This window comes from Phoxinus phoxinus (assembly GCF_949152265.1).
Source record: "Phoxinus phoxinus genome assembly, chromosome: 16".
Taxonomy (NCBI): Eukaryota; Metazoa; Chordata; class Actinopteri; order Cypriniformes; family Leuciscidae; genus Phoxinus; species Phoxinus phoxinus.
Genome location: NC_136891.1, coordinates 21,540,403 through 21,556,334, shown reverse-complemented (window position 1 = coordinate 21,556,334; position 15,932 = coordinate 21,540,403). Strand labels below are relative to the sequence as shown.

The 15,932-nt window shown below is 38.9% G+C and overlaps 1 protein-coding gene across 2 annotated transcripts in view; it reads right to left on the bottom strand.

The window, feature by feature from the left end:
* Window positions 1-15,160, bottom strand: part of LOC306983349 (brain-enriched guanylate kinase-associated protein) — a 29,944-nt gene extending 14,784 nt beyond the window's left edge. Inside the window, exons 1-2 of one of the 2 annotated variants that reach the window (XM_079583678.1) lie at window positions 14,682-15,160; window positions 9,002-9,030 (exon numbers count right to left, since the gene is read on the bottom strand). In XM_079583678.1, the coding sequence (XP_079439804.1) occupies window positions 9,002-9,030; window positions 14,682-14,960 (308 nt within the window). In that variant the 5' untranslated portion in view covers window positions 14,961-15,160. Of the gene's footprint in view, window positions 1-9,001; window positions 9,525-14,681 lie in introns of those variants that run through there. The other variant, XM_079583677.1, reaches the window with a different exon arrangement.
* Between the last annotated feature and the right edge of the window lie 772 nt (window positions 15,161-15,932).

The following is a 15,932-nucleotide window of genomic DNA, read 5'->3' as shown; positions in this document are numbered from 1 at the left end:
GATTGAGACCTGGGAGGATGAGTCTGTTCTGAAACTACAAGGTTGTTTTGATTGCACCGATTGGTCTGTCTTCATTGACTCTGCTTCAGACATTGATGAGCTTGTTGACACTGTAGGTTGTTATATTTCTTTTTGTGTGGACTCAATTATTCCAAAAAAGTATGTTAAAGTGTATGCAAATAATAAGCCATGGGTCACTAGCTCACTGAAACAAGTGTTAATGAAAAAACATAGGGCTTTTCATAAGGGGGATGAGCGTGAAATTAGGGAGGCAACTAAGGAGGTCAGAGTAGAAACCAAGAAGGCTAAATTGCAATATAAAAATAAGATAGAGGAACGACTGGGCAGTAACAACTTGAAGGTAGCATGGGATGGTGTAAAAAGAATGATAGGTCTGCAAAAAACACAAAATAAATCAGTCCAATTGCCAATGTATAAAAATGATAGCGAGTTATCTGAAGCGTTGAACACCTTTTTTTCACGTTTTGATATTCATGATTTTTCAGACAAACTAAAGAAATTAACTGAGAAACAGGTTCAGGTAGAATCTATACCCTTCTCAATTACAAAGGAGGAGGTTAGGTCTGTATTTAAGAGAACTAAGGTAAATAAGAGTCCAGGACCAGATGGGATTACTGGGAGATTGTTGAAGTGCTGTTCAGAGCAGCTCTGTGGGGTGTTTGCTGACATTTTTGTGATGTCCTGGGAACAGGGAAGGGTCCCAACGGCTTGGAAGGAGTCTATCATAGTTCCGGTGGCAAAGTGCAACTCTGCAAGCACATTAAATGACTTCAGACCAGTGGCATTGACCTCACTGGTCATGAAGTCATTTGAAAGGATTGTAAAGCGGCTTCTGTTGTTCAGGGTGGGTGGGGCCCTGGACCCCAGGCAATTTGCGTACAGGGCCAGCAGGGGGGTAGAGGATGCCCAGATTACACTTTTAGATCTTCTGTACAGACATTTAGAGGGTCCTGGTACACATGCCAGGCTCTTGTTTTTGGATTTTTCTTCTGCTTTTAATACTATCCAGCCACATGTTTTAGTTAGTAAATTATTATCAGAATTTAATATTGAGAGCAATCTTGTGAGCTGGATTATGGATTTTTTAACAAACAGAACACAGCGAGTTAAGGTAAACGGTTGTCTCTCTGAAAGGCGTGTCTCTTCCACTGGCTCCCCGCAGGGTTGTGTACTTTCACCTCTACTATACATCCTCTACACTAACGATTGTAGGAGCCAGTATAGAAATAGACACATCCTGAAATATGCTGATGATACAGTTATTGTTAGTTTACTGCAGAAACATGAATCTCAGCATGGGCCAGTGGTAGACGAGTTTGTTAGTTGGTGCGACAGGTCTTTTCTCCAGCTTAACACCTCTAAAACTAAGGATATGCTCATAGATTTTAGGAGAAAACAACCTGGTTCTCCTACACCCACCTATATAAAAGGAATCAGCATAGAGGTGGTGGAGCAGTATAAATATCTGGGTACTGTGGTAGATAGTAAACTCAAATTTGACATAAATACAGAGATGATATGTAAAAAGGGACAACAACGACTGTACTTCCTAAGGAAGCTTAACTCTTTTAATGTTGATAAGGTTATCCTGTCTTTATTTTATAAATCTTTTATTGAATCTGTCCTCACTTTTGCTTTTATTGCTTGGTATGGGGGCATCAGCCTGAGGGAGAAAAATAACCTCAGCCATATTGTGAAAGTGGCTGGTAAGTTAATAGGGTGTCCACAGGTTTCCTTGACACATATTTATGAGAGGCAGGTTATGAGGAAAGCAGATGCCATATTGGACTGTGTAAAGCACCCCCTTCATTGTTCTTTTGAGGTCCTCCCCTCAGGCAGGAGATTCAGAGTCCCTGGTTTTAAGTCCAATAGGACAAAGAACTCTTTTATACCAAGTGCAATTCGGTTGCTAAATTTGCACAATTCGTTGACCTAAATGAGTAGTGGTGTAACAGTGTTTTAATTAGTAGTTTTGTGTTGTTTATTTGTCTGTATATTTGGTGTTTACTTGTTGTGCTACCTGTATGTTTACCTGGCTGCAAGACAAGTTTCCCTTAGGGGACAATAAACTAAACTAAACTAAACTAAACTAAACAATTTAAAAAAAAATTATTAGATAACATAGAAAGCAGAAGAATCATGATTTGCAGTCCTAAAAGATTTCTTAAATCCCAAAAACACAGCACCAACTACAACTCGTTTATCCATCTTTGATTTGATATTTAACCTTATTTATGGAAAGTACCTTATGCATTTATTTTTTTACCCGTCTGATTTTATTTTTGAACAAATACTCTCAATAAAAGACATACATTTTCCTGTTTTCCTGTCCTTATTTCCATCTAGTCCATCAGGTGAGGATGGGGAGATTTTTTGCATCAACTGATTATGCATTTCTCTTTGGTTTCCCCCACCTCTGACTCATCGCACACTCGCTTTTTTTTCTTTCTCTCCCATCTGAATCACTGCAGGGCGTCAATATAACACATCTCCCTAAATCCTCGCCCACGAACATTTACCACATCACGAGGGGCAAGTATACTCCCACAGCAGGCCATGGAAGTCAATGCGTCTTATATCACGAGGGGCTGCATCCACTGCATTGGCTGCATTTGATCTTTCGGAAAGAGCAGCTGACATTTTAGAGGCGCGAGGGGAGGGAATGAAAGACAAGTGGAGCTGGAAGATTAGAGGGGCAGGAGTGAGATGGAAGAAAGGAATGAGAGCGACAGAAAACGAGAGGTGTGAAACGGCCTCTCATCTCACCTCCACTTTGTATTCTGCACTACTCAACGCAGGGAGATTATCTCCCAGGAAACCCCTCATCACAAACACACTCATTGCTGCAGAGACATAGACCCCAGGATGCACCAAACACTCGTGAAACAACTAAACAACAGTTAAACTGTCTGAGTTCAAAGTCAACATGGCAACACAATTGGCTATAATTATTATACTATGGATGTCAATGGGGACCAGAAACAGTTTGGTTACCAACATTCTTCAAAATATATTCCCGTATGTTCAGCAGAAGAAAGCCCTTAATGCAGGTTTAGAACAACAAGAGTAAATGATGACAGAATATCCATTTTGGGGTGAACTCTCCTTTTTTTTTTTACATTTCTTATTATTGTCAATGTTGAAGTACATAATATTTTTGTGGAAACTGAACAGCATTTGAAATAGAAATTGTAGCCTATGTATTTACTGTCACTTTTGATCAGTTTATTTTGTCCTTAAAACAAAAATATCTTACCTTTGCAGTAAAATTAGTTAGCTACTTAACGACTACTTTTTAAATTACTTTTAGATTTTGACCTAAGTTGTTTATAACATTGATTTTAATATTATAATATTGTACCAAATTGATAAAAAATAATAATAATTGAATAATATACCTGTTATCGCTGTAAAGCTGCTTTGAAACAATCTGTATTTTAAAAGCGCTGTATGAAAAAAGGTGACTTGACTCAATAAAAGTAATCAGTCGTCTGATTATTACTATTTTAAAATACAATACAATCTAATTGCAAGTATTGATTTTTTTGGAATCTGATTACGTAATCCAGATTACATGTAATCAGTTACTACCCAGCACTGTGCATCTGTATGGCAGATAATCGCAGTCGGGACCTGTTTAATTTCTCACATTCATGGTCTCATTATTCATATTATTCCGAAGGAAAAAGTGCACAATGAAGTATGAAAAAAAAAATTTTTTGGCCAACTTTGAGCTTCATTCTCCACATTCCCGGCCAGAAATCCTCCTCAAAAATCAAGACGGAAGTACTCCTCCACAATCAACTGTAAACTCGCATTCAGGTCTGGCTCCTTTCTGGCATGAAACGCCCACTTTTTACAATGCACTCAATTCCCAATAGCTACAATCAAGCCCTACATTTTTTTCTCTCACTGAATATTCATATTATGGAAGTATAACGATTTGTGAATGCCATTTCATTCTGACTTTAATAAGAAAAGCCGAAAACTCACACAAGGCGCACTGGAACAATCCAGTCATTTATCTGCACTGACTTGATTTGTTGTTACTCTCTCTGTCTTTCTCGCCTCTATCTCTCACTCTCACTTTCAATCTCACATCATCCCTCCTTCCACCAGCCACCCACTTGCAAACAGCGGGGAATAATTATGGTTTAAGTGGATTATGCGGCCTGCAGATGGCAGATAAACGGAAAGGAGATGAATCAGGACAGTCTATCCGGGCAGAATTGAGGATGAGCAACGGAAATCTGATGGGTGGAATGGGATTCCAGGAAGCAGCAGCAACACGTTGTGCCGAGGGCCATGTTAAAATGTGTCATGGTGCCCAGCAAATCAACTGGGAGTCATTTTTGTTCTGGGGTGAGACACATTTTTGTGTAAAATTAGGATAGGAAAGTTTGCTGGGACGCCATCATGTCCTGACACCGAATGAGAATGAAATGTGTCATCCCGGAGGAGGAACTTTTTGATCGGGTAGGCTATGGCTTTTCATCAATGCTTAATGCCTACGATTTGGTACTTTCAAAACGAGGGGGCCATTTACACAACTTTTGATGTGTTTTGGCCGGTCATTTACATGACAACTGCATTTTGGGGGCCTGAAAACGCAAACTTTTGAAAAGGTGTTTCATAGTGCAAGTTTTTGAAAACGATACCACTATCGTCTCCATGTAAACTACAAAGACGAATAGTGAAACCGGTAACATCATGCGCATGCTTATTACGCATTCAGTCTGTAGGCATGTAGTGTTTCTTTACAAAGTGACATCGCCAACTACTGGCCTGGCAGCAGAATACAGCGTTTTCAATTGTTTTCGCGGATCCATTTAAACTGAGATTATTTTGACAACATTGTTGTCTGTAAAACTTTCAAAAACGCAAAGGATGGTGGACAGGTTACCCAGAGTAGGGTAAGTGACTCTAAAAAAGTTATTCATTACTTGCTACTTGAGCTGCACGATTAATCGTTAAAAGATCAAGATCTTCAAACTTCCATGCGATCTCATTCCTAAATGACAATGATTCGCATGTCTTTTCCCATTCAAATCTGCATCAGTGCTGCCGCTGAACCAGTGAGAGCAGTTGTCATGTATGAAACTGTAGCCTGGCTCCGCCCTCCTACGTACTTCCGCTCAATTTTCATTTTCCTTCAGTAGCCTACTAGGTCTGGGATTGTGGTGTATTCTTTGGTTTTCTGAAATCAAAATTTCATCGGTCCAATCAGCGAACAGAGGTAGTGGCTGAGAACGATGACGTTGATGTCGTGCGTTAGTTTGAGTTGTAGTTCAGTAATGGCAGCGGAGAAAGATGCGAGCGATCACTGTTCACTACACAGCATGTGCGGCAGATCCGAACCGAGTGCAGCTCTGTAGCTACTATTTACATCATCAACAATATAATGATGTAATTACTCTCTAAAAAGTATTGGATTACTTATTAATGATTGCTTTCTAAATCCCATACTAATGTCGACCAATACAAGTAGACACAAAACTTGATTCTTCCAAATGAACAATATAAAATTGCACATATCATTCTTCAACTGACCAAAGTGTGTAAAGGAAGGTTACATAAAAATAAACATTCTAACATTAAAAATAGATTTTTTAAAAATAGTTTTAGAATTGTTCTATAAAATATTTAATGCAATTACTGTACACCAGAAGTAACTGTAAATAAATTACAGAAACATTAACATAGCAAAATAATGACAATAACAATAAAAATATATGAGTATTTTTCGTATTATTATTAAATATACTTTTGGTGTGAAATATAAGTTGTGCATGTTCTTGACAGTTTCGTGAGGTTCAACAATTTCATTGATGTATACATTCCTCGTGTTTTTAAACAAATGAAAATACACATGCACACTGAATGTTGGCAGGCTGAACGGTACGGAAAAAAATCTGAACATGTGGGCATTTGAACACATACAAGAGCAAACAGACGAGCTCACGTGTGTTAAAAATAGCAGCGCTGATTGATTTAAAACATGTTATAATAAACGATTATTCAGAACAGACAGAGAACATCAGAGCCCAAGGCTGCAAAACATGGATTGTTTTCAGCCACGTCATTGCAGATATCATTCAACTGATGGAGTAAATACACAAAACAACTGAAACCAACAAAATGATCATAACTGTTTTGGACAGACCATGCTTATATGATCAGAAGTCATTTTTAATACTATATTGATGACATTCAGGGGTGTAGCATTATTTCAAAATTTTGCTAAATAATTATATTTTTCAAAAACCCTTGTCATAATATATGTTTACACAAACACACTTTTAAAATCATTAAACCCCTGATTACATTAAGCACATTTCTCTTAGATTGGTCTTTGATAACTTAAGTTATTGAAAATAACTCGAATAGTCTCATACACATCTTGTGATATATTTCTATACATATTATATATAGCAAACTGTATTACAAAACAACAATGTTACCATATTTTGAAATGGCTAACCATGCATGCATTCATTTTACAGATATATCTCACTACAATATGTCTGAATCATATTTTATCCCAAATTTTAAAAAAGCCTATTTCGAATTAAGATTATAATTTTTTTGCAATGTGAGGACATTCCCCCTAATTATCATTAATGTAATATAAAAAAGCCATAATGGTAGTGTTTGTTGTATTTTCATTAACCTATACCAATGTATAATAAATAAATATTGTGTCCTATTTATATGGTGATTTGAACAAATGTTACTTCCTGTCCTTTGAAATGTAATAACTGAAATAAACATGAATGGTGCAAGTCCTACTCTGTCCGACTCTGTAGAAGAAGAGAAAAGGACCAAGAAGCAGAGATTTCAGTGTGTTACATCAGATTTGCTGCACTGATGGGTCAAGGCCACATTGGCCATTTGCAATAAATTGGGATGATGATTGGTGTTTCACTTTATGTGCATATTCTGTCCGCCACCCCTCATGTATCACCTTTGCAGAATCATTGCTGACTTAAAGATCCAGACCTCAGCATATTTTGCATATGGTTATTCCACACAATGCATCAACTTCATCTATGCAGCTTTTAATGGAAGTTATCCAACAACTGCTTCCCATCTAATCAATTAAAATGAACTGTTAATTTTTCAATCCAGCTCAGGCAAGATCAAAATTGACAGATTATAATTTTGTGCACTGTTTATTTAAAACATTGCATACTAGACCAGTGGTCCTGGAGTTCCCCCAGCACTGCACACGTTTACACAACACCGTTTTCAACTAAAAACGTAATACATTTTGTGCGTTTTGCCCGTTCATTTACACGACAACAGCATTTTGGGGGCCTGAAAACGGGTTTCAAAGTGCAAGTTTTTGAAAACGACACCGCTATCGTCTTCATGTAAACTACAAAAACACACATTTGTGAAACGATGACATGTGCATGCATATTATGTGTTCAGTCTATAGGTGCGTAGCGTTTTTTTTTTTTTCAAAGTAACATTGACAACTACTGGCCAGGCAGAATAATATGTTTTCGCAGATCCCTGTGAATGGGGATCGTTTTGACAATGTTGTCAGCTGTACACCGAAAAAAAAATCAGTTCGTTAGTAAAGACCTCTAGTAAAGATGGGTGAGTTAGATAAGAGAGAATGTGCAGTGTTGGAGGACTCCAGGACCAGGGATGGGAACCAATACTAGCAGGGGTTCTCATCTCTGGCCCTGAAGATCCACTGTCCTGCAGAGTTTAGTTCCAATCCTAATCCCCAATCCATACTGAACAAGCTGATCAAGTTTTCCAGGACTACTAGAAAGCTACAGGCAGGTGAAGGGTTTGCCCAGAGTTGCCCGGCATTGTTCTAGCCTTTATACAGAGTACCTGGGAACTTCATCCCCTACTGCGATTGCACATAGATGATTGAGTCTACCAATATTCTTCTCCTTACTGTTGTCTTGCATTTTAATTGTATTTGGTTTGGTGTGGTGTTTAATGTTATCTGTATTTTGTGGCTATTTATGCTGTTGGAATATCGTTTTAAGGCCTTTAAACGTTGTTTTTAAATGTGCTATACAAATAAACTAAACTAAACTTCAATGTCTTCTATGTTTGATTGCATTTTAATGTATTCATTGCAGTAAATTGAATCTGTAAATAAATGTTTAGACAGTGAATGTTGGACTCCTGTTCTGCAAACTGACATATTCTCTGCCAATCGCAGTGATCCACTGTGGCAAGTGCTCTTCATCATAGATGCCGAGTCCTTGCAAGCACCTTTACTTTGCAGTTTCTCATTTCTCTTAGCAACATGAAGACAAGTAAGCTAAAATCCATCAGCATGACTCGAAACATTTCTGTTTCTCCCTGTGATGTATTAATAATTCATGGGAAGGAGGGGGAAACCCCCAATAAATCCATCCAGCCTCCCCCACAGAGCTTGAGTCATCCCTTTTTTTTCCCCACATGACTTCTATACTATAATATACAGCAGCAGCAGTGAACACCTAGCATGCTCATAAATAATTTCCCGAGCCCCATCTCTCATGTCGCCTTAGGGAACGGGCGATCTGATGACAGCACATGCACAGCTTGAATATTCTCCAGCCAATGGAAAGGCGCAGTTCAGTTTGGGAATGGCCAGTATGCGCCTTGCTATCTCTCTACAGGTCTTCTCCGATCAATTTATATGCTTGGGAAAGAGAAAAACGAAACATGCACATTCTGAAATGCAAATGTAACTAGTCAAATGGATGTGGTCTATGATACATAACCAACCAAAACAACTGAGATTTCAAAAGAAGCTGGAGATTTTTCAACTAACTACTGTAAACCCCTAATTTGTGGTGGAGAACGCGGGCTATTCCTGCTTCCTACATCATCACGAGGGTGAATTCCTGCTGCAGTCCTGCTTTAAACTGCTTTAACAGGGGTTTAGAGAGCGTCATCAATAAAAGGAAGAGAAAAAGAGGGGTAGAAGAATATAAAACGACAGAAAGGTGAAGCCGCTTACCTTATGGTCTGCATCTCCTCTTCCGAAGCCTGGAAGAAGGAAGAAGAGGATATTACTGAAACGAACGTGCGCCTGGTTCCCGAAGCTGCCAGGGCATCACTGCGCAGTCTGAGGCACACACAGCCTCTCTCTCTATCTCTCTCTCGCTCGCACTCTCTCTCCTTCTGTCTCTCTCTCTTTCAGTGCCAGTATACTTCTGCACCGATCTCATGTGTGAGGAGGGGGAAAATCTTGACAGATTAAGTGCGAATGGAAGGCACAGTTGCAGCCAGAATGCAGATACACAACATCATGCACGCCGCCCCCTCTCCTTCCTCCTCCCCGAGAGAAACTCACTCATAGGCTTCACGAAGATCCAAAGGATGTGAGGACCGACAGCAGACCAGAGAGAGGGAGAAGGTGAGAAAAAGAGTGTGAGAGGGAGAGAGAGGTTTAGGAGGGAAACAGGTGGGCTCATCTGTTGACGGGGATGGGGAGGCTCTCCGGTTCTCACATCCACTGCGTGTTACAGCTTTCTCTCTTGCTCGGTCTGTCTCTCTGCCGCCCCATGAATAATGCAAGAGTGAGATTATGTCAGAGGAATTCACATTCTCATTCAGATTTAGTGTGCAGCAGTGACCAAGGACTGTTCCAGCAGTCCTATTAATTCAACACCAGGCAGGAAGTGCGTGATCCAGTGTGATATAAGACATTCAAGTTAGTTTAATTATGTACATGCCAATATAAAACAATGATAAAGCCATTATGCTATGCTTGTGCAATATGCTAATTAATTTTACATTTTTACAAAAAAAGAAAGTTTGTTACAATTTTGTGCAGGGAATTATTAGATTTGTCATCTAAATATTTAACTGTGAATTATGTCATTTCTACACCACTTGTAGCACCAAACGAGACGTGTAAAAAATATACCCAGCATTCCCATTCTTCTCAAAGACAGTTGATCGGCTGATGCAGGCAACCCCGGAAGATCTTTGCCTCTTTAAAGGTGCTTTATGTCATTTTTGACTTAAAAATACCATAATATGTTTGCAGATATTTAAGGGAACATCCTGAGTTCACATAATCGTTTCTCTGAAAAACAATGCTATTCAGCTTTGAAATGTACGTTGTGTGTCAGAATGTCTATTTTTGTTTTGGTCTGTGTGATCCTGCCCGCTACCAATTTAGACAATTGTATTTTGACATCCCGGGTTGCCAGTTGATGGAAAACGCAACGTATAACAGCCATGAAAGCTAGCAAACACACTGGGTCAAAGATCGCAGATTCTAAAAAGCTTCGGTATCCTAAAAAGCTCTATGTTCATAGACATATTAAAATGCGGATAAATCAATTCATCAACTTACAAGTGTGTAATGCCCGGTACACATTGTATGATTTTGAGCTGTCCCAGACGAACGATGACCAATCGTGGCGGTTTCTGTAGTCGTAGCTCCTAAACGCTGATCCTACTTCGCACAGTGAGAGAGGTTCAAAGACGGCCATTGTCACAGACTTGCGACCAAAGATAGTCTGCAATCATTTTTTGACAGTGTCAGAAATGTAGCATGATTTAACGTTTTACCGTCTACAGACTAGCCAATAAAAATGCAACATGAAATTGCTTGTTGATCACTGTGACATGGTGCTAAAACTTAAAACTACTTACCTCAAGCTCCATTTGCAAAATTGATATGCCAGTTGATTTTTTTTAGCCATGATCGCGTCCATTTTATCCTCTTTCACTTCCTCCTCTTTTTTTCAGCCCATATAAAAACCGTAATTGCCAAAGTGCGATTCATCTTGCTCTATTTGTTTAACGTTCTTTATACTAACTTGTGTCATAGCCTACGATTCAATAGTGTCATTATTGTACAGTCTACATACATGCCGTACCCAAGTTTATTAGATCCATGTGGTACAGTCTGATTTGTAATGATCTTATAGGATTGCAGAAATTGCAAATCTGTAGCAGGCATTAGTCTTCCTGCCTTCCAATTGCGCTGGTTCCTGTTGCGTGCCCTCAATCTGGCAACCCGCCTGAGCGCTGAGTCTGAGGAAGAGGGGGCGGGGGAAACAACCCTCTCCAATATTTTAAATAGCTGTCAATATTATATACTGCACCTTTAACACTAAGACTCAGAAATATATATATATTTTAGCTATAATCACCTGGACTATAAATACCATGAATGAGCCATAACTGTCCACGGTTAAGAGCTCTTCAAAAATGTTACACATCTCCTCTAATATAGTATAATTTATTACAAAACAAATGACAAAAAACATGCCTTTTTTTCCATATCTATGGGTATAGTAATGCAAAGCCCACTATCTGGCTACTTGCACTGTACTACTAAATTAAGAAATAAAGTTTCAGGACAAAACAGAACTAAAAGCAACACAAGCTCAATTTTAAGAGGCAACATAATAATAAACCCGACAATGAAGATGAAGCTTTAGTTCGCCGCTCATAGTTCGTGCTCAGTTTGTATGAATGAATAAAGATGATGCAGATGGGCTTCAACATAGCACTTTAGGCCCTTTAGTGACATGTCTAACATCTAACGTACTTATCAGGAGAATTTTGTAACATTTTAAATATTTAGTCATGAACATTTCCACCACATAAATGATGTATTGTATTATATTTGATTCTTGAATGAAATGGCAAATCATTTGTCTTGGTAAGGGTAATTTATCTTAAATACACACAATTAAATCATATATTTTTTTTCTTTCTTTTTTTTAAATAATGTGACATCTTGATTGTTGATTGTTATCACTGTTGACTTGGTAACAATTACACAAAGAATTACCAGGGGCAAAATTTTGGTCACGGTGGAAATGATGCCACAACTATACGTAATTTAATTCTTGATTCAATTTCTACACAATAAATATTGAAATGATTTGCTTCACTCATCTCACCAAGATGAATAGTCAACTATTCAACATGTTAAAATATCATTCAACATATTACATCATATCAATATGTTATAATATTTTTCATAATAAAATAATAACAAAATGAGAAAATCAAATCAAATAAAAGTGCCCGAGTTACAGCATCGGCCGAAACCTGAGCCCTCATGGTTTGCACAAACAACTCACACCCCTGCTTAAGCCAATGTTGCCATGTTGGACCACCACAATAAACAGCAATATTTTGATAGAATAACAAAACCACAGTGTTTACACTGACAGTCATTCATAAAATCAGTGTAATGCTGTGATAAAATAAAAAAAATTCAGTAGCACTTTATTTTTACACTCCGGTTCTGCATATTCATATGTACTTGTTATAGTAATTACAGTAACACTTTAGTTTAGGGTCCAATTCTCACTATGAACTAGTTGCTTATTAGCATGGCTGTTAGAACTTATAAAGCACATATTAATTCCTTATTATGCACATCGCTTAATCCTACCCAATACCTAAATTTAACAAATACCTTACCAACTATTAATAACAGTAATTAGGAGTTTATTGAGGCAAAATCCGTAGTTAATAGTGATAATTGTACCCTATTGTGACTGTATGTACAATAATGGGGTAATAACTTAATAACCCTGAACTTACCCTTAAACCCTTATATTACCCAGTACTTAAGTACACTGTAAGTACACATAAGTGCCCTACTGTAAAATAAACTGCAACCAACTTTCCCATTGAAAAAGAAAATGCATCACCCTTACATTTCTGATCAAGATCCATATTTTTTTTATCTTTGTAGTTTTGATGAACTACACGTTTATATGCAAATTTCGTACTATGTGGTTGATGACACGAAGGTTCACACTTATTAGCTGCAGTGTTTATTAAATCAGGAAACTGACTCAATCTTCTAATATAAAGAACAGCATCTTCTTTCAAATGAAGGTTTCTGGCAACGACTTGAGATCTCACTTTCTATCAAATGGCAAGGGAGCACTGCAAGTTTCATTTGTCAGGCTCTCTCTCTCTCTCTCTCTCTCTCTCTCTCTCTCTCTCTCTCTCTCTCTCTCTCTCTCTCTCTCTCTCTCTCTCTCTCTCTTCTCAGGCACACACAGACTTGTCTCTCTGCCCCCTCACCGCCCACCTTTTTTCAAGCAGTTGCTAAGGTGACGGCAAAGACTGCATTTTAATAAGATAATAAATTAAGGCAACGATTTTTTGGTGTGTTCTACAAATGAATGCTTTGTGAATTTAACAGGTAAACATCCGGAATAATGAAGCCAAATAAATAATGAGTATTTTGAGCTTGAAAAGTGTACGATCACACCAATTCAGTATGACACAACACATGTTTATCTACACTATAGTTATGTAAAGCTACATCGATCCAATTAGTTGGCAGATACAGTAAGTGATCCACAAACTAATGAGAAACCCATTTCCCTTAGTGTCGGATTAGTTATTGATCTGATTATCCTTCACACATACGGTTTCTTCTTCTGAAATCACACCAGAACAGAATGGGACGAACCCTGCATCTCTTCTATCTCTTTAAAATATGGCTATCGACTATTAGCTCACATGCAGAGGAACAGAGTATTAGCTCACAACATCACAAGTGTAGCACACACTGTGTTTTAGTTTAATATGGATAGTAAAGTGCCATGGCTCAATTCTGTGTGAGTTCTGGCACTCTTATCCTTTCAGAGCTCAGCTCGACTAAAAGCTTGATTCAATAGCAATCCCTTCTGATAAATGTATGAGTCAGGGACAGACTGCATTGTTTACTACGGTTTGTATGATAATGCATCCTACACAGCCCGGCCTTTATATATCTCCAAAAATCTCCAAAAATCTGCTGAGATAGTTGTTAAAAAGCTTCTTTTTTTCTTTTTGGATGACAGCAATACCTAAAGGAAAGTTGTATTGCTCCGAGGTTCTCCGGAGACTTTACGGACTTAATTGTTTTATTTGTGGAAAAATAATTGTTTATTTGTGTATTTTTTTATTATCACTTATTTTACCAAAATTCTGAAGGTGAAATAAAATCTAGAAACATTTCTTTTTGAAACTCTGGCTCTGATAATTTGGTATTGATAGAATGTTTTCGCTAAATAATAATTATAAATATAGGTGAACATGATTTTACCAAGTGCAACATGTTCCTGGATCAACAACTTTGTTGATCCTGGAACAACATTTCAATCAACCAATCAGATTTGAGGGACAAGTTTACAGTTTATGTCAAGCTTAGGCTTACAACCAGAGTTAGGTGCTTCTACATCAGTGTTATTAACCTATCATTTCCCTCTGATTTTAGAGGTGAACAATGGGTAGTGTTAGGTTTTGGGGAACACTGTATACAATTATATAATAATATAAGTTATACAAAACTCAACTAATTTTTTTTAAGTCAACTTAATGCAAAATTGAAATGTTGAAATGACTTAAACATCAAAGTTGACTGTACTTAAAAATTCAGGCAGAAACCTTTTTTACAGTGTAGGGATAGGGTTAGCACAACATTTTCGGACAGTAATGTTGTTCCAGGATCAACAAAATGTGTCGACCCAGGAACATGTCTTACTTGGCAAAATCACGGTGACTATTGCGCTCTATTGAACATTATTGCTGTCAAGGCGAAACAAGTGATATATTAAAGGGATGCGATTTGTGATTCCACACGCTTTCCTATGTGTATGTACTGATCAAAATGCATTGGAAAAATCTGACAAAAAAAAAACAGGACTGTAATAACTTACCATGTTGATGTCCCTGGGCAGGGAAACAGATCGGTAGGGGTTTCTAGAGAGGGTTTCCTCTCTATAGAGCAGCGGGCTCGAGGGTCTGATTCTCAGGATGCGGTGTGAATGACATTCTGGAGGAGTCTTAACTTCTCTTCTCTCATTGCTCTCAAATGTAATGGCCGTCTCTTTCTTGGTCTTAACTTCCTTTATCTCATCCTCCCTTCGCACACAGTCGATGTCCGTCTCGAGGTAGGCTTTTCCTACAGTCTCTGGTGCACCTTGTTCTTCCTGCATCCCGTCCACTGATGGGATGTCCTGAGGCTGAACTGGACTTTGAGAAAAATCCACGTCCCCTGGCTGCTGCTGGGGGTCTGGTGTCCTGGACTTACTATTACTATGAATGGAGATACAAGAGCTAGACCTAGAGGACTCAGTCTGCCTGGAAAACCCGAACGTGTTGGTAGGACTAAGAACTCGGCTGCTCACTTCATCCAAGAACTGCGAGAACTTCAATTTGGCTTCGATTTGTTGTTCCAGCTGATGCTGTAACACAGCCGGATGCGACACGGCCTGATCAGAGGTCACACTGACACCCCTACTGGAGCCCCTCCCTACCTCCCCACTTGCCAATACTTCCCCCTGCTGGCAGCTCCCTGCTTTGGACCTGAGTTCTCTAACGGGGCTACGGCCTCTTGGTTGGTCACAACGCTCTTCTGCTTCATGGGATCTGTCGGTGTTAAGCTTCAGGCAGGTGGTTGCCTCCGAGCTCATACTATCCCAGCTAGAGGCCCGTGGACTGCTGCTGGTGCTGGTACTCCTTCCACTGGGACTGGAGTTGAGACTGCATGACTTCCAGCTGGTTTGTCCGGCTGCAAGATACCAACCTACACGTCCTCGAGATGAATAAAATAGCTGAGGTGAGGTGGACGAGTTAGAGGAGGTCGTGGAACTGCATGATCTTCTCCTTAACTGGAGCTGGTGGTGCATGTTGCAAGCAGGATCCATCATCCCATGAAACCCAGTAATCCTGTTGGCCTAAGCAGGAGGTAGGAAATGTCCACTGGATCTGATGCCTAGACAATTAATGGGCAGGAAACCCAGTTTTTAAAGCGTTTAGCCCCAATCACTGCCCACCGTCTGCATTAGTGGCTGGGAAAAACTCAATATTTAGGCCAGAGAATCATTCCGTGCCCTGGCTGCATAGAGGTGTGAGTTTACCATACAGACTTTATTTAACTAACACAAATTGAGACACTATCATACACA